Below are 23,992 nucleotides of genomic sequence, written 5' to 3'. Positions count from 1 at the left end.
TTATCCCTTCATTTGATTGCCAAAATAAAATAAAATAAAATAAACTAAACAGAATTTCTAAAGGAAAAAAAAACCCATTTAATTTCATTGACATAAAATAAATTCAATTAGACATGATTTTTGATTATGAAAATTTACTTAAACCATTACAATGGAATGCAGAAAACTTAACAGAAAATGTAAAAAGTAAAACGTGTTTCATAGGGCCTTAAACATGTAATTTTGGTTACAATTTTAAATAAATTGTACAAGTTTCATGATTTTGGTTAATGAGACATGCTGATTACTAACATTTCATTGAATCATTAGAATGAAGTCAAAAAAACAAACAAACAAACCCAGAATCAGGAAATATTTATACGTACAAAAACGGAATTTAGAAAACAAATTTATGGATTTCATAGGGCCCTAGAATATCACATTTTTAATCAAAGACTATATCCATATCGGATTCAGATGATCAAACCGATAGAGATCGAGTCATCAACACCCTCAATGCTTGCACAGTCCAATAGCTCGTCCTGGGTTGACACTTAATTCGGTAACATTTATATGCGGATTAATGTTGACAAATGTAATGTTAACATATGCGATTGCTTGTTTCTGCTTCTTTTTCACCTGTGTTTTGATCAGGAGATTCTTTACTCTTTCTGAAGATGTGTAATAGTTTCCCCTACCGTATAACAGTGATAATACGGAAAGACGAAAATGTTCACCACTGGTGGGAAAAGTGTTCATTAGTAACTACTATGCATGCATATTTAGACGCAGGGAGTGACTGCAATAAAAGCGACTACAGTTTGAAAAGGAATTTTTTTATTGAACTGAAGCTGGAGAGGAAGATTCCAGTCACATCTCATATGCATGATTGTTAATTACATTGGCTACACAAAGCCAGTCATTGAACGCAGCAAAATCAACCTCCTGTGGCTCAGTGGAGGGAGATATTGAGCAAAAAAGACCAAAGATCAAGTCACATATTAGAATTTTGTATCTTAGCCTCCAGCCAACCACAACTGTAAACACAGTGAGATGAAACAAGGAATAAATGCGCAATGCATATTTATAAGCTAGTAGTAAAAATAGCACAGGTTATAGCCATATACACCAATTGTAGCACTTAAGGAAAACTCTAAAGCTATTGGTTCACACATGCTTAATATGCATGAAGAATTAAGGCGGTCTCCGTGAAAAGCTTTAAACAAAGACAACAGGCACAAGATGTGTCTGCAAGGAAACATTCATATATATATAAAAAAAATCTAATTTTTTGCTGCAATGTATAAAAAGGCGTCATATGCAAATCATACCATTTACAAAGACATTCAACCCATGCTTGCGAATCTTGAGTCTAAGCGAATAGTAAACTGAAGTAAAAAATTGAAATGAACTGCAAAAGCATTTATGCGGAAGTGATGCAAGACCAGTTTTTTTTTAGGTAAATAGAAAAGCTGCCGTGATTTAGAAAAGAACACTCAGACATGCTTTTCCCCTTCAAAAATCACTTTCCCTAAAACAGTAAAGTGATTATTATTTGTGTGTGTGTGTGTGTGTGTGTGTGTGTGTGTATATGCACTGGTCAAAAGTTTATAAATACTACTATTTTTAATGTTTCAAGCCTGCATTTATTTGATTAAAAAAAGAAAAACAGTAATATAATATAAATATATAAAATATAAAAGAATGCATTTCTATTTTAAATTATAATTTATTCCTTTGAGAAGAGCTGAATTTTCAACATCTCTGGTCTTCAGTGTCATATGATCCTTCAGAAATCATTCTAATATGCTGATTTATTATTGTGGGAAACTGCTGCTTGTTGTGCTGAATATTTTTTTTTCAGGATTCACTGATGAATAAAAAGTTAAGAACAGCATTCATTCAAAATAGAAATCTTTTCTCACAATATAAATCTTTACGATCACTTTTTATATCAATTTAATACATTCTTGCTGAATCCTGCTCAGAAAATGAAAGAAAAAAATGACTGATCCCAAACTACAAAATAATTCTATTTAAAAGAAGCTTAAACACTTTTTACTTAAAGAATCCTGAAAAAAGTAACAAAAAATATATGAAGCATCAGAACTGTTTCCAACATTGATAATCTTCATATCAGAATGATTTCTGAAGGGTCATGTGACACTGAAGATTAGAGTAATGATGCTGAAAATTCAGCTTTGCATCTGAGAAATTAATTATATTTTAAAAACCATTAATACATTTTTATTGTATTAATGATAATAATTTCACAATATTACAGTTTTTTTCTGTGTTTTTGATCAGATAAATCCGGGTTTGATGAGCATAAGAGACTTCTTTCAAAATCATTAAAAATTGAAATTTTTCTAAACTTTTTACCAGTGCTGTACATACACATTTTATATATATATATATATATATATATATATATATATATATATATATATATATATATATATATATATATATATGAGATGATATTTGTAAATACATGATCTTTGATACGCAACTATTCTTTTCATTCTCAAACAAGTCAATGGAAAGACAAGAAAAATCAAGGCTCAGATGAACTGCAATAAATTCATCAATGTAAGATTAGTGTCCTTTTTTTGGTAGCTATTTTTGTACTAATGTTTCGCCGTTTTTCTGTCAGTGTGTGTTGAGATGTCTAAGGAGCAGTTTGCTTATTTTGCCTCAGTGTTTCTGTCAGAATTTGTAGCCAGAACAAGGGTTTGACACATTTTGGATTATCATTCACTTAAAGTGTTCAAGAGATCTACTCTTCCTAGCTCAATGGAAAAGAAACTGTTTATACCAGAGGCATAGGCGTAATTTGCGGGTGGGGCATGTACCCATCACTTTTTGAAACATCTTGCTTCATGGATGAACCTAGCTAATACAAACACAACATATCTGGTTAACTAGAAGAGCATAATTGCATTCGTTTGTTAAATAAGAGGCGATCTAGTGCTCGTTGCCGCTGTAATCAGTGGTGCAGATTTCTCTCGTGGCTCGTGCATGCAGTCTTCACACAGACGAGTGCTTTAATCAAACGCTTAACGCCGTTGCAGACTTTCTATTCGCTCTGGTAAAATCATGAAACAAAATGCACAAAAACTGTCCCTGCTCTTGATGTAAAATCACTGATGATATTGTTTTAGATGAGAAAAAAAATTACGAGGGCAGATTAGAAACAAGAACTTCTGACAAATTTACCAGACTAGACCAGGGATTCAAAGTGTGCAAATCTATGCCTTTATTCACGTGAAATGTTTTGGCACTAACGCTATATTGTGTTTAGATTAAACCAGATCTATATCAATAAATGAAGTATTTAATTGATTTCTGGACATCTTAATAAAAAAAATTCTGCATTGTACATATTTTACATCTGATATAACGTTGTATTAGCAGTGCTACTCAAAAAGTGATATACACATCCTTTGAATAGTGATTAACATTCAATCTTTTTGTTATATTAAAAAATATCCGTGATCTGGCTAAAGTGTTTTCTCGGTACAAAAATATTGGATAACGTCCCTCTGCAAACTGCCCCTTTAACGTTAAGACAAACAGTGGTACTCTTTCTCCATCTGTAGTTCGGAAAAGGGATCACCAGGGTTCGCTCCCTGGGTAGTTGGGCATAGCGGCTGGATACTGGGGCAGGCTGGGGCGCGTTTCAGAGATGGCGTTCAATCCGGCTTCCCTTACATGGGGGTCCTTCCACACACCCGTGCTCCACTCTTCCTGTGCCCGCTGGAAACTGCCTCCTCCCCCACGATATAGACGATGGACCTTTACAAAATGGGACAAAAGTAATGAGACATATTGCTCTCTTGTTTTGATTTAAGGCTTTACTCTTAATTTAAGGCTTTACTCTTAATCTTTTACTCTTTAAAAAGTTAATCTATTTTTGTGCATCAGCTATGCACGTGATGATGAGAACGTCTCGGTTATGTATGTAACGTCTCGGTTACGTATGTAACCCTCGTTCCCTGAGGAGGGAACGGAGACGTAACGTCAGTGACTGACGAATGGGGGTTTCGCCTAGAAGCCAATCATCTTCGAGATCTTAGAAAGCGCCCAATGGCAGTGCCAATGCCATGGGCATGCGAATTTGCATGCGTAACTCCGCCTACCCACCTGGGTATATAAGGAAGTAGCTGGCATGAATCGCATTATGTTACCTGCTGAGGAGCCAAGACTGAACTCTCGGCCGTTCCAGCGGTACAGCGGAAGTGGCAGTGGGACGTTACGTCTCCGTTCCCTCCTCAGGGAACGAGGGTTACATACGTAACCGAGACGTTCCCTTTCGTTCAGTCACTCCGACGTAACGTCAGTGACTGACGAATGGGGGTCCCAATACAATCACGCCACTCGGCTGTCTTCCAGTGCCCTGCGCAAGCGTGAGAACCCTGATGCAAGCAGAACGGTCAAAGGCCTCTACTTAACGCAGGAATACCAAGGTACACTGGGAGGCATATTCCAGGAGGAGATATGCGCCAAGATGCCTACCCGTAGGGAGGACTTAGGGAAACACGTATGACCCCGGGGGGCTGCATACGGAAGATCACTGGGGTACCAGCCGAAGGTGGATTTTTAACCCCAGGAGGTGGCAAGGTTGCCAAGGGAATACACCCGCTCAGGGAGGCTTACGGTGGAAATACACATGTGGGGGTCGCCGGAGGGGAACCATGCACATGGGGCACCTGGCCGGACACGAGTGTCTGGGCTAAGGGCAGACTTACTGGCGTCGGCGTCGTCAGTGCTGGAGGAGCTCAGGGCTCTCGGGGAACTCACCTGAGAAGAATATCGCACGTATCCAGTCCGTGGAGTGGAATGGCGAGCAAGCGAAGACACCTGAGCCAATCCATTACCGGCCATTTGTAGAGGCGAGTACATAGTCGGATACAGGCTCCACTCGGAGGTTATAAAACCTGGCGAATGTGTTTGGTGTCGCCCAGCCTGCAGCTCTGCAGATGTCTGTCAGCGGAGCGCCATGTGCTAAAGCCCAAGAGGAGGCCACACTCCGGGTGGAATGGGCCCTGACCCCAAGGGGACATGGGCGTCCCTGCTGCTGGTAAGCCAAAACAATGGTGTCCACTATCCAGTGAGACAGCCTTTGCTTTGAGAGAGCCTTCCCTTCAGCTTCCCACCATAACAGACAAAGAGCTGGTCTGAGGTCCTGAAACACTACGTCCTGTCTACGTAAGCGCGAAGGGCGCGTACTGGACAGAGCAATGCCAAGGCTGGGTCTGCCTCCTCCAAAGGCAGCGCTTGCAGGTTCACCACCTGGTCTCTGAACAGAGTGGTGGGAACCTTGGGCACATATCCAGGCCGGGGTCTCAGGATCACGTGAGAGTCAGCCGGCCCGAATTCCAGGCACGTTTCGTCAACCGAAAATGCCTGCAGGTCCCCTACCCTCTTGATGGAGGCCAATGCGGTCAGGAGTGCTGTCTTCATAGACAAGAACTTAACATCTACTGACCGCAAAGGCTCAAATGGGGCCCTCTGCAGAGCACTTAGAACTACTGAGAGGACCCAAGAGGGTATGAGAGGAGCACGAGGAGGAAGTAGTCTCCTCGCACCCCTCAGGAACCTGATGACCAGGTCGTGCTTACTTACCGTTTTCCCGTCCAAGAGGTCATGGTAGGCGGCGATAGCGGCCACATAAACCTTCAGGGTGGATGGAGACAGCCTTCGATCCAACCCTTCCTGGAGGAAAGAGAGCACGGACCCGATCGGGCATTTCCAGGGGTCTTCTTGGCGAGAAGAGCACCAATTGACGAAGAGGTTCCACTTCAACGCATAGGCCTGTCTCGTGGACTCGGCCCGAGCGGAAGTGATGGTAGCCACCACCGGAGGTGGTAGGGTACTCAAACCTGCCGCGTCCCGTCCAGGAGCCACACGTGGAGGTTCCAAAGATCGGGACGCGGGTGCCACAGGGTGCCCCGTCTCTGAGAGAGTAGGTCCTGTCTCAGAGGGATTGGCCAGGGAGGGGCTGTCGCAAGGAGCACTAGTTCTGGGAACCAGGTCCGGCCGTGCCAGTGCGGGGCGACCAAGATGACCTGCTCCTTGTCCTCCCTGACCTTGCACAGAAAACGTGCAAGAAGGCTCACTGGGGGAAACGCATACTTGCGTAGGCCCCGCGGCCAGCTGTGCGCCAGTGCATCTGTGCCGAGCGTGCCCTCGGTCAGGGAATAGTACAGGCTGCAGTGGGACGAGTCGTGAGAGGCAACAGAACTACCTGTGCGTCCCCGAACTGATCCCAATCAGCTGGACCGACTGGGGATGGAGTCTCCACTCCCCAGGGATTGGCTGAACCCGTGAGAGCTCGTCGGCTGCACGGTTCAGGATCCCCGGGATATGGACAGCACGAAGGGACCTCAGGCGCTTCTGACTCCATAAAACGAGATGGCGGGCGAGTTGAGACATGCGGCGGGAGCGTAGACCGCCCTGGCGGTTGAAGTACGCTACTACGGCCGTGTTGTCCGATCTGACTAGTACGTGTTGACCCTTCAGCAACGCTCGAAAGCGGTGCAGGGCGAACCGTACTGCCAGCAACTCGAGGCAATTGATATGCAGGCGGCTCTGGCTCTCTGACCAAGAACCGGCGGCTGCATGTCCATTGCACATGGCACCCCAACCCGCGGTGGACGCATCTGTGACACAACAACATGCCGGGAAACTCGTTCTAAGGGCACTCCTGCCCGTAGAAAGCTGAGGTTCGACCACTGGGTGAGTGTCTGTCTGCAGGCCTGAGTCACTGGGACCCGGAGCGTGCCAGACTGCCATGCCCATCTCGGGACTCGATCGCGAAGCCAGTGCTGAAGCGGTCTCATATGAAGCAATCCGAGCGGCGTCACCGCGGCTGCAGATGCCATATGCCCCAGGAGCCTCTGAAATAGTTTCAGTGGAACCGCACTCTTGCTCTCTATCTGCCTGAGGCAAGTCAGCAGCGACTGCGCGCGCAAGCCGGTAAGCTGCGCGCACATGGCGACCGAGTCGATCTCCATACCGAGAAAAGAGATCCTCTGCACGGGGCAGAGTAAGCTCTTCTCCCAGTTGACCCGAAGGCCCAAACGAGCTAAGTGGTGGAGAACCAGGTCTCTGTGTTCGCACACCTGGTCCCGAGAGTGGCCCAGTATGAGCCAGTCGTCGAGATAGTTCAGGATGCGAACCCCTTGTTGCCTGAGTGGCGCAAGGGCTGCCTCGACAATCTTCGTGAAGACGCGAGGGGACAGAGCTAGCCCGAATGGTAGTACGGCATACTGATATGCCCGCCCTTCGAACGCAAACCGCAGGAACGGTCTGTGTCGCGGAAGGATGGACACATGGAAGTACGCGTCCTTCAGGTCGATCGCTGCAAACCAATCGCATGGACGAACGCATTCGAAAAGGCGTTTCGCAGTCAACATCCTGAACGGAAGCCTGAACAGGGATCGGTTCAGGACGCGAAGGTCCAGGATCGGTCGTAACCCACCGGATTCTTTGGTACAATGAAGTAAGGGCTGTAGGAGCCGGACTTCATCTCGGCTGGAGGGACGAGCTCGACCGCAACCTTCGCCAGTAGGGTCGCGATCTCCGCACGCATGACTGGGGCATTGGACCCCACCACGGTGTACCGGACACCCCGGAAGCGGGGAGGAGCTCGCGCGAACTGAATCGCGTAGCCGAGCCGGATGGTCCGTGCGACCCAGCGGGACAGACCCGGCAGCTGTAGCCACGCTCCCAGGGAGTGTACCAACGGGGTCACGCGGAGCACCGGCGTACCCTCGGTGGGGCAGCGAGGCAGCGTTACCGGCCCGGACTCGGGTGGCGTAGCGGCCCGGTGTCGGGGCGGCGGTAACGGCTGCGCCCTGACAGAGGAGACCAGGGAAGGACTCGCGTTCCACTGGGGTCTGCTCTGAGAGGGGGCTGGCGACAGAGAGGGACGAGAGCGGCGTGGCCCGGGGGCGGCGCACACTGCCGTCACCGGTCTCTGGGTGCTCAGGGATGGGTTAATCAGTTCTTTCTACAAAGGTTGCTGCTGACCCGTGGGCCAGCAGCTGGACAAAGGATTCTCCCCCGGCCCTCCACCGGGGGAAGGGGCGGACCTGCCACCGTCCCATGAAAGAACTGCCCATCCCAGAGCTGTCCGCGTCCGGAGCGCCGCTGGCCTATTTTCAGCAGGCTGCGGGGCTGGCGCGGACTGGGACGGCTTCCTGCAGCGCGCCCTGTGGCGTGGCCAGGGTGAAGGCTGCTGCTGTGGCCACGCGGGAGGGGGTCGCAGGAAGTCGCCCAGGCGGCGAGGAGGCTGAGGCAACTGTGCCGGCGGCGCTTAGGTGCAGCAGCGGGCCGCCGGGGCAGATGGCCTCAGTCTGCCTCTGGGGACAGCCAAGAACTGTTGGGCGCAGTCCCTGACTGTGCCGCCGATAAGGCCGGCCTGGGATATGGGCGAGCTGAGGAGGCGGGCTCACTCAGCCGTCCCACATCGACCAAGTAAGGCCAGTTGTCTTTCCCGGACCACAGCTGTGGACATCTCCTGACCCAGGGGGCGTGTGGTCACCTATGCCGCGCTGGGCGGGATCGGTGGCGGCACGCCTTCCTCGAGGCAGTGTTACCGGCCCGGACTCGGGTGGCATAGCGGCCCGGTGTCGAGGCACTGGTAACGACTGCACCCTGACAGAGGAGACCAGGGAAGGACTCGCGTTCCACTGGGGTCTGCTCTGCGAGGGGGCTCGTAAGCCCTGGATCAGCTCTGTCCTCGTGCATACGCATCGGGGCGGCAGCTTACCCCATAACACTGCTGGACTACGCCACCGAAGTAGACGAGCCAGCAGGCTTGGGAGGGCGCTTAGGATAGCCTCACCGCGTCAAGTCAAAGCACTCAGTGGACACCGAAGTGCGCAACAGAGCACCTGACCGAGGGGGAGGGACCCCAGTGTACCCTTAGGCCGCGACCCCTCGAGGGCAGAGAAGGCGGAGGAGGCCACCAAACGGTCGCGGGAAGACCCGGAGATCTCCCGGACCGCGTGCACTCCTCATGCATCTCGGGAGCGAAATGGCATTGGGGGCGGGGCCCGCAGCTGTCGGGTGCCACCTCCAAAAACCAATCGCCCAACCGCGAGCACTCGTGACAGGGCGGAGATTCACACCAGCCCGAGGCTCGCGGCTGCCCGAGATAACATGGCTGTCAACTCTAGGTCAGATTCTACAGTGCTACCACACCCGGAGGCGGAGCATAGCCGAATCGTCATCCCCAAAGGACTCTAGCCCACCTTGAGATGCGGCAATCGACCTCTCGCCGCTATCTGGAGTATGAACTAAACGAACGGGGCGTCAGCAGACGGTCCCGCTGTTTCAGTCCAACACTCACTGGAAGCGATGTGCAAGAGGGCGGGAGTGGCCCGAGGAATGATCGTCGGGGTTCTTAATACCACAGCACCGCCCTCAGGTCACCCTGGCCACCAGCCAAAGTACCACCTCTCTCGGAGATGGTAGATCGGGGTGTGGCAGAGGGGACTCTCTCTCTTTACAGAGATCATTGAGTCTCGACCACAACATCGCGATGGTCATGTTCCCACAGAGGGAACACAGCACATCCACAAACACTGTCCGAACGTGCTGGGCCCAAACACGTCGAGCAGTGAATGCGTCCCAAAGACAGCAACAGATATCGACCGCACCCGGAAGTGCGCGGGCAACCCGTCTTGAAAAAGACGTGCCACACGCAAGCTCTTTTTGTGAGAGGAAGCTCTGCAGAGTGCCGAAGCGCCCAGGGAAAACACACACAGCTGTTGCAGATCACTGCACAGATCAGCAGGCAGGCAATGTGAGATCGCTGGAACGCGCCGTTACACCAACACCCTGGAGAACCGCTCGTCTCGAAGACTGAAGAGAGGACTTCAGAATTCAGGCTTGCCGGAGTGAAGAGATGCTCTTGGCTCCGAAGCAGAAACATAATGCGATTCATGCCAGCTACTTCCTTATATACCCAGGTGGGTAGGCGGAGTTACGCATGCAAATTCGCATGCCCATGGCATTGGCACTGCCATTGGGCGCTTTCTAAGATCTCGAAGATGATTGGCTTCTAGGCGAAACCCCCATTCGTCAGTCACTGACGTTACGTCGGAGTGACTGAACGAAAGGGAACCCTCGTTCCCTGAGGAGGGAATGGAGACGTAACGTCAGCGACTGTCGAATGGGGGTTTCGCTTAGAAGCCTATCCTCTTCGAGATCTAGAAAATGCCCAATGGCAGTGCCAATGCCACAGGCATGCAAGATTTGCATGCGTAACTCCGCCTACCCACGTGGGTATATGAGGATGTAGCTGCCATGATCGCATTGTTTCCAGCTGAGGAGCCAAGCTGAACTCCCATTCCAGCGGAAAAGCAGTAGTGGCAGAGGGACGTTACGTCTCCGTTCCCTCCTCAGGGAACGAGGGTTACATATATAACCGAGACGTTCCCTTTCGTTCAGTCACTCCGAGTAACGTCAGTGACTGACGGATGGGGGTCAATTTAGACACACCACTTAGCTGTCTTCCAGTGCCCTGTGCAAGTGCGAGTGCCCTGACGTAAGACTAGTACGGCTGAAGGCCTCCACTTAACACAGGAGATACCAAGGTACACTGGGAGGCATATTCCAGGTGGAGATATGCGCCATAGTGCCTACCCGTAGGGAGGACTTAAGAATACACCTATGACCCGCTAAGGGCTGCATAAGGAAGATCACTGGGGTACCAGATGCAGGTGGATTTTTAACCCCAGGAGGTGGCAAGCTTGCCGAGGGAAGACACCCGCTCAGGTCGGCTTACGGTGGAAATACACATGTGGGGGTCACCCGGAGGGGGAACCATGCACATGGGGCACCTGGCCGGACACGAGTGTCTGGGCTGAATAGGGCAGACTTACTGGCGTCATCAGTGCTGGAGGAGCTCAGGGCTCACAGAGAAGCTCACCTGAGAAGAATATCGCACGTATCCAGTCTGTGGAGTGGAATGGCGAGCAAGCGAAGACACCTGAGCCAATCCATTACCGGCCACTTGTAGAGGCGAGTACATAGTCGGATACAGGCTCTACTCAGAGATTGTAAAATTTGGCGAATGTGTTTGGTGTTGCCCAGCCAGCAGCTCTGCAGATGTCTGTTAGCGGAGCGCCATGCGCTAAAGCCCAAGAGGAGGCCACACTCCGAGTGGAGTGTGCCCTAATCCCAAGGGGGCATGGGCGTCCCTGCTGCTGGTATGCCAAAACAATGGTGTCTACTATCCAGTGAGACAACCTTTGCTTTGAGAAAGTCTTCCCTTTCAGCTTCCCACCATAACAGACAAAGAGCTGGTCTGAGGTCCTGAAACACCACGTCTATGTAAGCGTGGAGAGCGAGTACTGGACAGAGCAGTGCCAAGGCTGGGTCTGCCTCCTCCAAGGGCAGCGCTTGCAGGTTCACCACCTGGTCTCTGAACGGAGAGGTGAGAACCTTGGGCACATATCCAGGCCGAGGTCTCAGGATCACGTGAGAGTCATCCGGCCCGAATTCCAGGCACGCTTCATCAACCAAAAATGCGTCCATGTCCCCTACCCTCTTGATGGAGGTCAATGCGGTCAGGAGCACTGTCTTCATAGACAAGAACTTAACATCTACTGACCGCAAAGGCTCAAATGGGGCCCTCTGCAGAGCACTTAAAACTACTTAGAGGTCCCAAGAGGGTACAAGAGGAGCACGAGGAGGATGTAGTCTCCTGTAGGATGTAGTAGAGGTTCCACTTCAACGCATAGGCCTGTCTCGTGGACACGGCCCTAGCAGAAATGATGGTAGCCACAACCGGAGGGTGCCACAGGGTGCCCCGTCTCTGAGAGAGGAGATCCTGTCTCAGAGGAATCGACCAGGGAGGGGCTGTCGCAAGGAGCACTAGTTCTGGGAACCAGGTCTGGCCATGCCAATACGGGGCGACCAACATGACCTGCTCCTTGTCCTCCCTGACCTTGCACAGAACAAGTGCAAGAAGGCTCACTGGGGGGAACACATACTTGCGTAGGCCCTGCGGCCAGCTGTGCGCCAGTCAGGGAATTGTACAGGCTGCAATGGGACGAGTCGTGGGAGGCAAACAGATCTACCTGCGTGTCCCCAAACTGATCCCAGATCAGCTGGACCGACTGAGGATGGAGTCTCCACTCCCAAGGGATTGGCCCTTCAGCAACGCTCAGAAACGGTGCAGGGCGAACCGTACTGCCAGCAACTCGAGGCAATTGACATGCAGCCGGCGCTGGCTCTCAACCCCAACCCGTAGTGGAAGCATCTGCTGACACAACATGCCTGGAAACTCGTTCTAAGGGAATACCTGCCCGTTGAAAACTGAGGTTCCACCACTGGGTGAGTGTCTGTCTGCAGGCCCGAGTTACTGTGACCCGGAGCGTGCCAGACTGCCATGCCCATCTCAGGACTCGATCGCGAAGCCAGTGCTGAAGCGGTCTCATATCCCTCAGCTCCAAAACTGAAGCTATCCTAGTCGGCACTCCACTTCAGGTCCAGAAGTCCGTTATCACCAGCATTGCTTTCTCTGATCAGGTCATTCCTCTTTCCACTTCAGTCACGAATCTGGGGGTCAGAATGGAATCACAGCTTACTTTTGAAGCGCACATCAAACACCTGTGTAAGACCTCCTTCTTCCACCTCAGAAACATTGCCAAACTTCGTCCCATTCTATCACTGGCTGATGCGGAGAAGCTTGTCCATGCCTTTATCTCCTCCAGGCTGGACTACTGCAATGCGCTCCTTATTGGCATCCCTAGCAAAAATCTCCAGAGGCTGCAGTGTATTCAGAACAGCGCTGCTAGGATCCTCATGAGGGTGCGCAAATACGACCATATCACCCCCATTCTAAAATCACTCCACTGGCTTCCTGTGTCGTTCAGGATAGAGTACAAGATCTCTCTCCTTACCCACCAGTGCATCCATGGTGATGCTCCCTCCTATCTCAAGGAACTCCTCACCACACAAACAGCCACTCGTAACCTCCGCTCTGTTTCGCTGTATCGCCTCAAAACTCCCACAGCCAATCTCCGTACTATGGGGGATCGGGCTTTCTGCTCTTCAGCCCCCAGTCTGTGGAATGCTCTCCCTGACCACCTGCGGACTCCACAGACTATAGATACTTTTAAGCGTGGTCTTAAAACCCACCTTTTTAGCAGAGCTTTTAATTGACTTTTAATTGACTTGCTACTTGTTTAATTTATTTTATTTTTCGGTTTTATTTATTTATTGTTGTTGATTGTTTTGTTTTTGTTTTTAAATTCTGTAGCACTTTGAGATTTTGTTTAATATAAAGTGCATTATAAATAAAATGTATTATTATTATTATTATTATTATTATTATTATTATATGAAGCAATCCAAGTGGCGTCACCGCGGCTGCAGATGCCATATGCCCCAGGAGCCTCTGAAATAGTTTCGGCGGAACCGCGCTCTTGCTCTCTATCTGACAGAGGCAAGTCAGCAGTGACTGTGCACGCTTGCCGGTAAGCTGTGTGTACATGGCGACCGAGTCCATCTCCATACTGAGAAAAGAAATCCTCTGCACGGGGCAGAGTTTGCTCTTCTCCCAGTTGAACCGAAGGCCCACCGGGGTAAGTGGTGGAGAACCAGATCTCTTGTGTTCGCACACCCGCTCCTGAGAGTGGCCCAGTATAAGCCAGTCGTCGAGATGGTTCAGGATGCGAACCCCTTGCTGCCTGAGTGGCGCAAGGGCTGCCTTGACAATCTTCGTGAAGACGCGAGGGGACAGAGCTAGCCCGAATGGGAGTACTGCATACTGATATGCCCGCCCTTCGAACGCAAACTGTAGGAACGGTCTGTGTCTGTGGATGGACACATGGAAGTACGCGTCCTTCAGGTCGATCGCCGTCGGGGCAGTATGTGTTTGATTGCCTCTGTCTGCTTCTGGCCGGCCGAGAACTGTTGGGCGAAGCTCTCGACCGCGCTGCCAAATAGCCCAGCCTGGGATATGGGGGCGTCGAGGAAATGTGTCCGCTTGGTGTCCCGCACATCGGCCAGGTTGAGCCATAAATGTCTCTCCTGGACGACTGCAGTGGACATCACTGTAGTGACTGGGCTACATATATCAATAAATTAAATTAGCTCAATAGGGAATTATGGGGATTAATATTTAATTATTCTGTCCTCAGTGTGTGTGACTGTACACAAATCGACAGATAGCTAACAGGCTTCAAGAGAAAGTCAGAGGCTGAAGTAAAGTTCAATGCTCTTTACTGTTGTCGTAATTCTCATGAAGGAATCTTTGTAAAACTGAAATGATACAGAAAGATAGTACAATCACTGAATGCTATGAAAACACGTCATAAATTAACAGACATAAAATAATATACCTTTAAGCTACAAAGTTGTAACATATAACATTCAGCTGGTATGCTTATAGCTGTGAATAACTTCTAAATATTACGTGCAGCTCAATAGCTAAACTATCAATATATGAAATGCTATACAGTAGCAGTTTTCACATGTTAACAAATAAATATTCAAGTAACATCACAAAAAGTCTTACATGACGCATGTGAATCAATGTAATTAACTATAAATTCAAATATAACTTACAAGCGATGCTTTCCAAAGGCACAAACAGGATATGAGACAGGATAAGGTGACTAGAGCTGCAAGCTGACCGCATGGAATATAACTACTAATCGGTTTCCTGATATGACTGCACCATGTGATAAAATCAACCAATGAAAGCAATGTAAGAATTATATATGAACACAATGAATTACTCCTAGATGCCCACTAGGGGGAGAAAGTAACAAACTAAACGCAAAATATTCCTACAGAACATGACACTCCCCGTCTGGTATTGATTAAATACCACTATCTGGATAATCTTATTGAGTCTGAATAAAGGGGAACTAAATCAGTTTAATTCCTTAGCACTCTTGAGAAGGATTGTCTCAGAAACAGGTCTCAAGAAGGTCCTCGCTGACCCAGATCTCGTGACCTTGAGTTCGATCTTCCTGACCTTCTCATCTTCATCAGGGAATGTCCTTGTAACCAGAGCTATGGGCCATTCATTCCGCTTCGCCTGGTTATCCTTAAGCAGAACCAGGTCACCTTTCTCAATATTAGGTCGTACGTCCTGCCACTTGCTTCGGCTTTGCAGTGTAGGAAGGTACTCACGTCTTCATCTGCTCCAAAATGTGTTGGCCAGATGCTGCACCCTTCTCCACTGCTGGCGGTGAAGGTCTGTATTGTCAAAGTTTCCCGGAGGAGGAGGGTAAGTAGACATCTTCTGAGTCAGAAGTGTAGCAGGGGTAAGGAGAAAGGGTGACTCCGGGTCTGAAGAAATAGGTGCGAGTGGCCTAGCATTAATAATTGCCGTGATCTCTGCCATTAAAGTAGACAACACCTCATGAGTGAGGCATGAAGGGTTGGTTTGCATAAGCATGGAGTTGAGTATCCGTCTGGCGAAACCAATCATTCGCTCCCAAGATCCTCCCATGTGGGAGGAATGTGGAGAGTTAAATATCCAAGAGCAACCCTCTTCACCCAAGTACCTCCTTACATTGGGCTCTTTGGGATCGGTAAGGAGTATGTGCAACTCCTTGCAGGCACCTGTAAAGTTGGTTCCACAGTCTAAACGGATTTGCTTAGCAGGCCCCCGCAGAGCAAAGAATCTGCGCAATGCATTGATGAAGCTTGACGTGTCCATCGCCTCTATCAGCTCTATGTGCACGGCCCGTGTGCTCATGCAGGTGAAAAGTACAGCCCACCTTTTGCTGTTAGCCTGTCCACCGCGGGTTCTTCTTGTGGTGACAGCCCAAGGGCCGAAAACATCAAGCCCCACGTAAGTGAAGGGTGGCTCAGTACTCAGACGATCTATGGGTAGATCTGCCATCTTCTGTTCAGCGCTTTTCCCCCGAAGCTTGTTACATGTAATACATTTGTGAATGATACTGCTGATACATTTCTTAGCTCCAATGATCCAGAATCCAGCTGCACGAACAGAGCCTTCTGTAAAAACACGACCTTGATGCTTAACTTTGTCATGGTAATGACGCACAAGCAATGTTGCAACATGGCTGCGACCTGGAATAATGAGAGGGAACTTTTCATTAGTGTCAAGTTCTGCATGTTTGAGCCTGCCTCCTATTCTCAGGAGACCCTCTTCATCCACATAGGGGTTCAGCTTTCTCAATGAACTATCTTTTGAGATGTCTTTCCCAGCAACCAAGCAGGTGAACTCTTTGCTGTAAGTTTCTCTTTGCACACACTTGACAATAAGAGTTTCTGCCTTGGACAGCTCTTCTGCCTTGTGAGGTTTTTCACATCGATGCCAGCCACTACAGATGTCAACCTTGGTTTTTACTGCACTTCTTTGAGACTGACTGATGTGTGTCAGGAATGCTATAGCTCGAACCAGAGACTTCCAAGACGAGAACCGTTCAAACCGATGAGATCCCAGACTAAATGATGGAGTAGAGAGAGTGGTGGCATGAGAACGCACATCAACATCTGCATCCGGATCAATGAGTCCATATGACTCCTCTTCTGAAGTGGCTACTCCTTCAGGAAGGGACAAAAACGGAGGCCCTGTGAGCCAGGTTGTGCTAGCTAACTCTGCCGCAGGCACAGAACGTGTAGCATGATCTGCCGGATTCTGCGTGGTACAGACGTAGTGCCACTGCTCAGGTTTGGTGGACTTCCTGATTCGCTGGACTCTGTTGGAAACGTATACATAAAACCGCCTGGTCTGATTGTATATGTACCCCAAGACAACCTTGCTGTCTGTGTAAAACCGCAATGCGTCTACTTTGATGTCCAACTCACTCTCTATCAACTCTGCCATTTCTACTGCCAATACCGCTGCTCCCAGTTCCAATCTTGGGATAGTGTGAGTAGATGAGGGCACCAGTTTTGCCTTTCCCAAAACAAATCCCACGTTACACTCTCCATCATCGTTGATCACCTTGAGGTAAGCTACAGCAGCAATGGCCTTCACTGAGGCATCTGAGAAGATGTGGAGCTCTTTCTTTTGAGTAGTGGTAAGGGTGGTAGGTGTGTAAGCTCTTGGAATTTTGAGCTCACTCAGGTCTTGCAACGAGTCTTTCCACATTCTCCATTCAGCTTGTTTCTCGTGTGGAAGAGGCTTATCCCAGTCGAGGGCTTCATTGCTAGTGAGTTCTTGTAATAGGAACTTCCCCTGTGTAATGATTGGCGCCACAAATCCGAGAGGGTCAAACAGACTGTTCACGGTGGCTAGAACACCTCTACGGGTAAAAGGCTTCTCGGTAGATGCTACTCTGAAGGTGAAAATGTCATGTTTAAGATCCCAGCTGAGCCCTAAGCTGCGTTGAATGAGGGCTGAATTATCATTGAAGTCCAGGTTCTGCAAACCCTTTGCGTGGTCTTCTGGTGGAAAGGCATCCAAAACGTCAGAGTGGTTCGACGCTATCTTGTGGAGACGTAAGTTTGAGCTGGCAAGCATCTCCTGTGCCTTTTTCAGCATATCTATGGCTTCAACAGCTGATGGTAGAGACTTGAGGCCGTCGTCGACATAGAAGTCGCGCTCCACAAAGTGTTGGGCCTCTGAGCCATACTCCTTTGCTCCATGTTGTGCTGCGCGACGAAGACCATAGATAGCTACCGCTGGCGACGGGCTGTTGCCGAACACATGGACTTTCATCCTGTACTCAACAATCTCTTTGCCTGGTTCGTTGTCCCTGAACCAGAGGAACCGAAGGAAGTCTCGATGGTCTTCTCTGACAGTAAAACTGTAAAACATCTGCTCAATGTCTGCTACCACTGCTACTGACTCTCTGCGGAAGCGTAGTAAAACTCCAAGTAAGCTGTTATTCAGATCTGGGCCTTTAAGTAACACATCGTTGAGAGAAATCCCATGATGCTGAGCACTGGAATCAAACACGACTCGAATCTGATTCGGCTTCTGAGGGTGGTAGACACCGAATATGGGTAAGTACCACCGTTCCTCTCCCTCTTGCAGCGATGGAGCTAACTCTGCCTGGTCGTGATCGAAGATCTTCTGCATGAAGTTCACAAAGTGAGTTTTCATCTCAGGCTTTCTTTCAAATGTGCGACACAAAGCAGCAAGGCGATTAAGAGCTTGCTCTCGATTGTTTGGCAGCTGTCGCCGTGGTGATCGAAATGGAAGAGGCGCCACCCAGCTGTTGGACTCATCCATAAACATTTCTTTATCCATAAGCTCCAGGAAAAGCTCATCTTCGATGGAGAGACCCACTTTGTCATCATCCTTGGTTCTCTCAAAGATCGCACTGCCAAGGCTGCAGTCATGGAGGACTGGGGTGTGGTGTGTAAGGCCACGAAGAGATGTGCAGTATATTTCTTTGTCCCCAAACCTCTCCTTGACTTGAATATAGTTGGGACATGGAGTAAGGAGAGATGGTCGTCCATTTTCCAGCACGTTAGTCCGAAAAGAATTCACAGACTCTGTCCTGTGAGCTGAGCCCAAGCAGACGTTACCTATAACAACCCAGCCAAGGTCTAGTCTTTGAGCATAGGGTGCTCTAGGTGGCCCATTGCGATGTTCTCTGACCTTGTGAACCTGGAGGATGTCGCGTCCCAGAAGAAGGAGTATCTGGGCCTCTAGATCTAGTTGTGGTATCTTGTGGGCTATGGACTTCAGGTGTGTGTAGTGCTGTGCAGCTGCTGGAGTTGGAATCTCTGTGCGGTCATTTGGCATGTGATTGCATTCAATGAGTGTAGGAAGCATCAAACTTGTCGTTTCATCCAGTGACTCCACCATGAACCCTGTGGCTCTTCTCCCACATGCTTCAGTGACCCCTGAACATGTGCGCAAAGTGTATGGCGAGTTCGACCCTTCAATTTTAAAGAGGTCAAAGAATTCTGACCTGGCCAGGGACCTGTTGCTCTGGTCATCCAGAACGACATACATTTTCACAGCTTTATCAGGGCGTGATTTAGGATAAACTTTCACTAGGCAAATCTTGGAACAGGATCTAGGTTCCTTACCCTCACCACAGACCTCTGTGCACCTAGAGGTGACTGCCAGCGAAAGTGTTTCTCTTTCACCCTCCCCGCCATACTCTGAGGAGGGACCTCTCCTTTCCCATGGTGGGGGTCCAGGATGCAGTGCTGCAATATGGCTGTTGCTCTCACATTCTGTGCACTTCAACGCTACCTCACAGTCCTTTGCCAGGTGAATGGTAGAAGAGCAACATCTGAAACATATCCCATTTTCCTTAAGAAAAGCCTTGCGCTCTTCTAGTGACTTACTTCGAAAACCTCTACACTTTTTCAGAGGATGTGGCTTCTTGTGGATAGGGCATTGTTTGTCTATTTCTCCTCGTCTGCTGTTTGAACTGTCTGCCTGAGAAGCTGTTTGAAGCGATGCAATTCCAGTCTTGTGAGCAGAGACATAGCTTTTGCCATATACTGGTCTCTTTTCCCCTCGTTCAAGCTTTGATGGACCTGTAGCAAACCTGTGGGAACTATTCAATGGGGTTACAGTGGCTGTTGAGAGAGTGAAGCTTGGGTCATTTCTTCTGCGTGCTTCACTGCATATGAAGTCTGCAAAGTATGCAAATGGAGGAAAACATACGTTGTGTTGCTCCTTGTATTGTGAGCCTTGAGCTAACCACCTCTCTTGCAGACCAATAGGCAACTTCTCAACGATAGGGTTGACACCCCTGGCGGTGTCCAAGTATGAGAGCCCTGGCAGAAAACCCTCAGATTTTGCAGACGCTAACTCTCTTAGCAGGTCTCCCAACTCTCTGAGCTTTACAGGGTCCTTATGACTGATTTTAGGAAAGTTCTCTATCCTCTCAAAGAGAGCTCTTTCAATAACCTCAGGGGAGCCGTAGCACTCCTCTAGGCGATCCCAAGCCATTCTTAAACCTATATCAGGTCTGGCAACATGCACAGAACGTATCCGTATGATGTGCTCTGAAGACTGATTTCCCAACCATTTTGTTAAGAGGTCAAGCTCCTCACCTGCACTTAAGTTCAGTCCTACAATAGCGTTGCAGAATGAAGACTTCCATGCCCAGTAATTTTCTGGACGATCATTAAATTTGATCAGGCCAGAATTCACAAGCTCTCGACGTACCAAGTACCTTGCAATATCGCTCATACCTGCCCTGTCGTCCACATACCCTTTATGTGGCTGTACTGAGGCTCTACTGACAGAGCAAGGGTGAGGATGAGTAGAGATGAGGTGCTCAAAGGAGTAGTTATGAATTGCTGGTGTTGGCCTTTCGGGCTGCTGCGCTTTATGGCTGTCATCCCTTGTGGTGAGTTGATGAACCACAGACGTTGCTTTTTCTGGCTGTTGTGCTGCAGCCTGGATTGCACCCTCATTCTTGGGTACGAAGTGAGAAGCACTGCTGGGACCAGGGAAATGCTCCTTTCTGTCTGATTGGACATCGGGTTTGATTAATGGCAACCGTGATGGCGTGTATGGTTCAAGTACTGGGGGGTTTTCCTCATTAAGACGTAATTGGGAGTGATGTTCGACATATTCACGGGTGCGCTGAATGGCGACTTGAACTGAATCGTGGAGACTCTTACTGCCCTGTGAACTTTCGTTCTCTACTGCTGCCTCAAGAACTTCAGCTTCAGCCAAGGCTACTGCAATCTCCCTCTCATGCTCCAAAGCTGATAACTCGGCAGCTATACATGCCTCCTTGACCTTCAAATCAGCTGCTAGATGTGCCTCTTTTATCTTCAGTTCAGCTTCTCTCTGAACGAACGTGGCGCGTGCACGTGCAGCTTCAACTTTAGCACGGGCCTTAGCAGCGGCCCTGCTAGCTGAGGATACTTTAGATGTGCTTGATGAGATGGAACGTTGTGATCTTGCTTCATGTGCTGTCTCTTGCTCTTTAGCACCACCGTCAGTGATGGACGCTTTTCCCAATCCTGCTTCACTGGTTTGCGACATTATGGTTAACGATCCTCCAAGATGTATTAGAAGGGATATATAAAGAAGCCTTAGTATGCTTGAGATAATGTACTGGCTCAGTTCCTAATCTTCTCGTTGTTGTTTTGCCCGCTGTGAAGTCGCTTTTTTACTATTCTGTCCTCAGTGTGTGTGACTGTACACAAATCGACAGATAGCTAACAGGCTTCAAGAGAAAGTCAGAGGCTGAAGTAAAGTTCAATGCTCTTTACTGTTGTCGTAATTCTCATGAAGGAATCTTTGTAAAACTGAAATGATACAGAAAGATAGTACAATCACTGAATGCTATGAAAACACGTCATAAATTAACAGACATAAAATAATATACCTTTAAGCTACAAAGTTGTAACATATAACATTCAGCTGGTATGCTTATAGCTGTGAATAACTTCTAAATATTACGTGCAGCTCAATAGCTAAACTATCAATATATGAAATGCTATACAGTAGCAGTTTTCACATGTTAACAAATAAATATTCAAGTAACATCACAAAAAGTCTTACATGACGCATGTGAATCAATGTAATTAACTATAAATTCAAATATAACTTACAAGCGATGCTTTCCAAAGGCACAAACAGGATATGAGACAGGATAAGGTGACTAGAGCTGCAAGCTGACCGCATGGAATATAACTACTAATCGGTTTCCTGATATGACTGCACCATGTGATAAAATCAACCAATGAAAGCAATGTAAGAATTATATATGAACACAATGAATTACTCCTAGATGCCCACTAGGGGGAGAAAGTAACAAACTAAACGCAAAATATTCCTACAGAACATGACAACTGGTTATGATCAAACAATAAATCTTCAAATCACCCAATAGGACATACCTAACCTAGGTATTCAAGCAATATAAATTTGGTTAACAACAATGGATTGCAATTAACGAATATATATTAAATCATTACGGAATAACCTTTGAAGAATTAATTCAAAACTCATCTGATCCGTTCTTTTAACGAACGATCAGTACAATCTCTTATCAACTCTCAAAGCTTTTATTCCTTCTACCAAATCTCTGGGAAGGTTACTTTTCTGGCCACAAAGAATAAACTTTCCGAGCTATTGGGATATTAGTAAAAGTATTCAAAGATACTCATGAGAGCTGTAGCTAGATCTGAACATTAAAGTGACTTATGTCTTGTGAGCAGTAACAATGACAATTAAACATGGATACAATGGTTTTAATAATTGATACTACGAATACATACGACTAGATAAAGAATACATGTATATACAGAATAACGACAGGTAACGAAATAGGAAAGGAGAAAGAAGAGAAAGGAAGGGTTCAGAATGGCATTTCACAAACATTACTACAGAGAGCCAGCAAAGAACAATATCACCTTAAACAGGGTTACTAGTCTTAAACGCATCTAAATTTCGATGGAATTTATACTTGCATGGGTTGCTTTGTGTTGAGTATAAAAGAATGCATGTGGGTCCTCTCAAGAGTGTTCTGTGAGCTGGAGCGCTCTCTCTCAGTTCTTCCAAGTAATCGGGTCTCTGATCAGCGGGAAGTTTGAAGGTAGTTTGAAAGTGAATGTTGCCAAAAGGAGAAGAAGGTTTCCTTCGGAGTTGTGGAAGTTGCTTGACCGTTGAGATGGTGTTCAGTGCCTTTGTCCAAGGACTGAGTAGTGGAGCGCGCTGACTTCAAAGGAAACAACCACTGTTGGCTTCACCTCCTAGCCGAGGGCCGAAGCCTCATGGCAGGGGGTGAGCCGGCTTCAGAGGACAATAGGGAAGGTCTGAGAAGAGACCGAAGAAATGTTTCCACTTGTCTTTTAAGACAATTAATCCACACCCCTTCTCGGTTAGTTAACCCAATCCAGAGGGTGAATTCTGAGCGGGAAAAATTATCTTTGTCTCTGTTTACGACCTACTTTGCATGTTTTATCAGGTGTCGTAAAGGGTGTCGATTTTATACAGTTTTACTCCCAAGTTTGCTAAACGTATTAATGATACATTTCATAATCCTATTCTGTGCATCGTTGATTAAGACAAAGAGAGAGGAATATTTAGATATCAAACACGTTATGGCTGGGAGATATTAAAGCAGAGATACATTCTTACACAGGAATACAAGCATTTAAAATGAACTTACATTGTTTATACATCATGACTATGTTGGTATGACATATGGAGCATACATACACACAATGATACCTCATATACAGTCTGGAATAGTTTTAATTAAAGCTTCATAAGGAAAGTCAGTGTGTGTGTATTGGGAAGAGTCTCTGCGTCTCTCTGTCTGAGAGAATGTGAAGGGGGGAACAGGGTTCAAGTCATGTGACCAGATAACAATCTGATTGAAGTTGCCACAGTTTTCCAAAGATGCTGCCTGTCTCATTTCAATTCGGTCACAAACCTGTCTAAGGTGTCACTTGCCCAGACTCGTTGGCATCGGGCCCCTAATTTATATGTGGCTAAAAGCTATCCACCCTAAACATCAGAATTGACTCATCTTTGATCCTGATGAGAGAGACTCCAGACGCTACATCACCCAGCCCAAGGAGCGCGCGGTAACCTTCGTTGTTCGGAGAGCAAGGTTGGTCGCGGTGCGCAGTTCATCTCTGAGCCCTGGGTCGGCTCCACCCTTGTGCATGTCGCACAGCAACTTGGCCTAGTAGGCCTGTAGGGTTGCCATGGCATGCAAAGAAGCGGCGGCCTGCCCCGCAGCTCTGTAGGATTTCGCCACCATGGAAGATGTGAATCTACAGGCTTTGGAGGGGTGCTTAGGATCGGCACGCCAGGAGGAGGCGCTCTGGGGACACAGTTGCATCGCCACAGAGCGCTCCACCGGGGGAATCCCAGTGTACCCTAAGCCATCCGCCCCATCGAGGGCGGAGAAGGCGGAAGAGGTTGCCAAACGCTCGCGAGAGGACAACGGGGCCCTCCACAAGTGCACAATCTCTTCATGCATCTCCGGGAAGAAAGGAATTAGGGGCACGGCAGGACGGCTGTCTTGACGTGGCGCACCCAAAAACCAATCGTCTAGCCGCGAACGCTCAGGTCGGGGTGGAAGGTTTCACTCCAACCCAAGCCCCACGGCTGCCT

The 23,992-nt window shown here is 48.2% G+C and overlaps 1 protein-coding gene across 9 annotated transcripts in view; it reads right to left on the bottom strand.

Annotated features, from left to right (window-relative positions):
* Positions 1–2,432: 2,432 nt before the first annotated feature.
* Positions 2,433–23,992, bottom strand: part of LOC137040428 (secretory carrier-associated membrane protein 4-like) — a 39,379-nt gene continuing 17,819 nt past the window's right edge. For all 9 annotated transcript variants that reach the window (XM_067416030.1, XM_067416037.1, XM_067416038.1 and 6 more), the window contains one exon: positions 2,433–3,777. In XM_067416030.1, coding sequence (XP_067272131.1) covers positions 3,595–3,777 — 183 coding nt within the window. In that variant the 3' untranslated portion in view covers positions 2,433–3,594. The remainder of the gene's footprint in view (positions 3,778–23,992) is intronic.

This window comes from Pseudorasbora parva, chromosome 14 (assembly GCF_024679245.1).
Source record: "Pseudorasbora parva isolate DD20220531a chromosome 14, ASM2467924v1, whole genome shotgun sequence".
Taxonomy (NCBI): Eukaryota; Metazoa; Chordata; class Actinopteri; order Cypriniformes; family Gobionidae; genus Pseudorasbora; species Pseudorasbora parva.
This window is presented reverse-complemented; position numbering and strand designations above follow the sequence as displayed.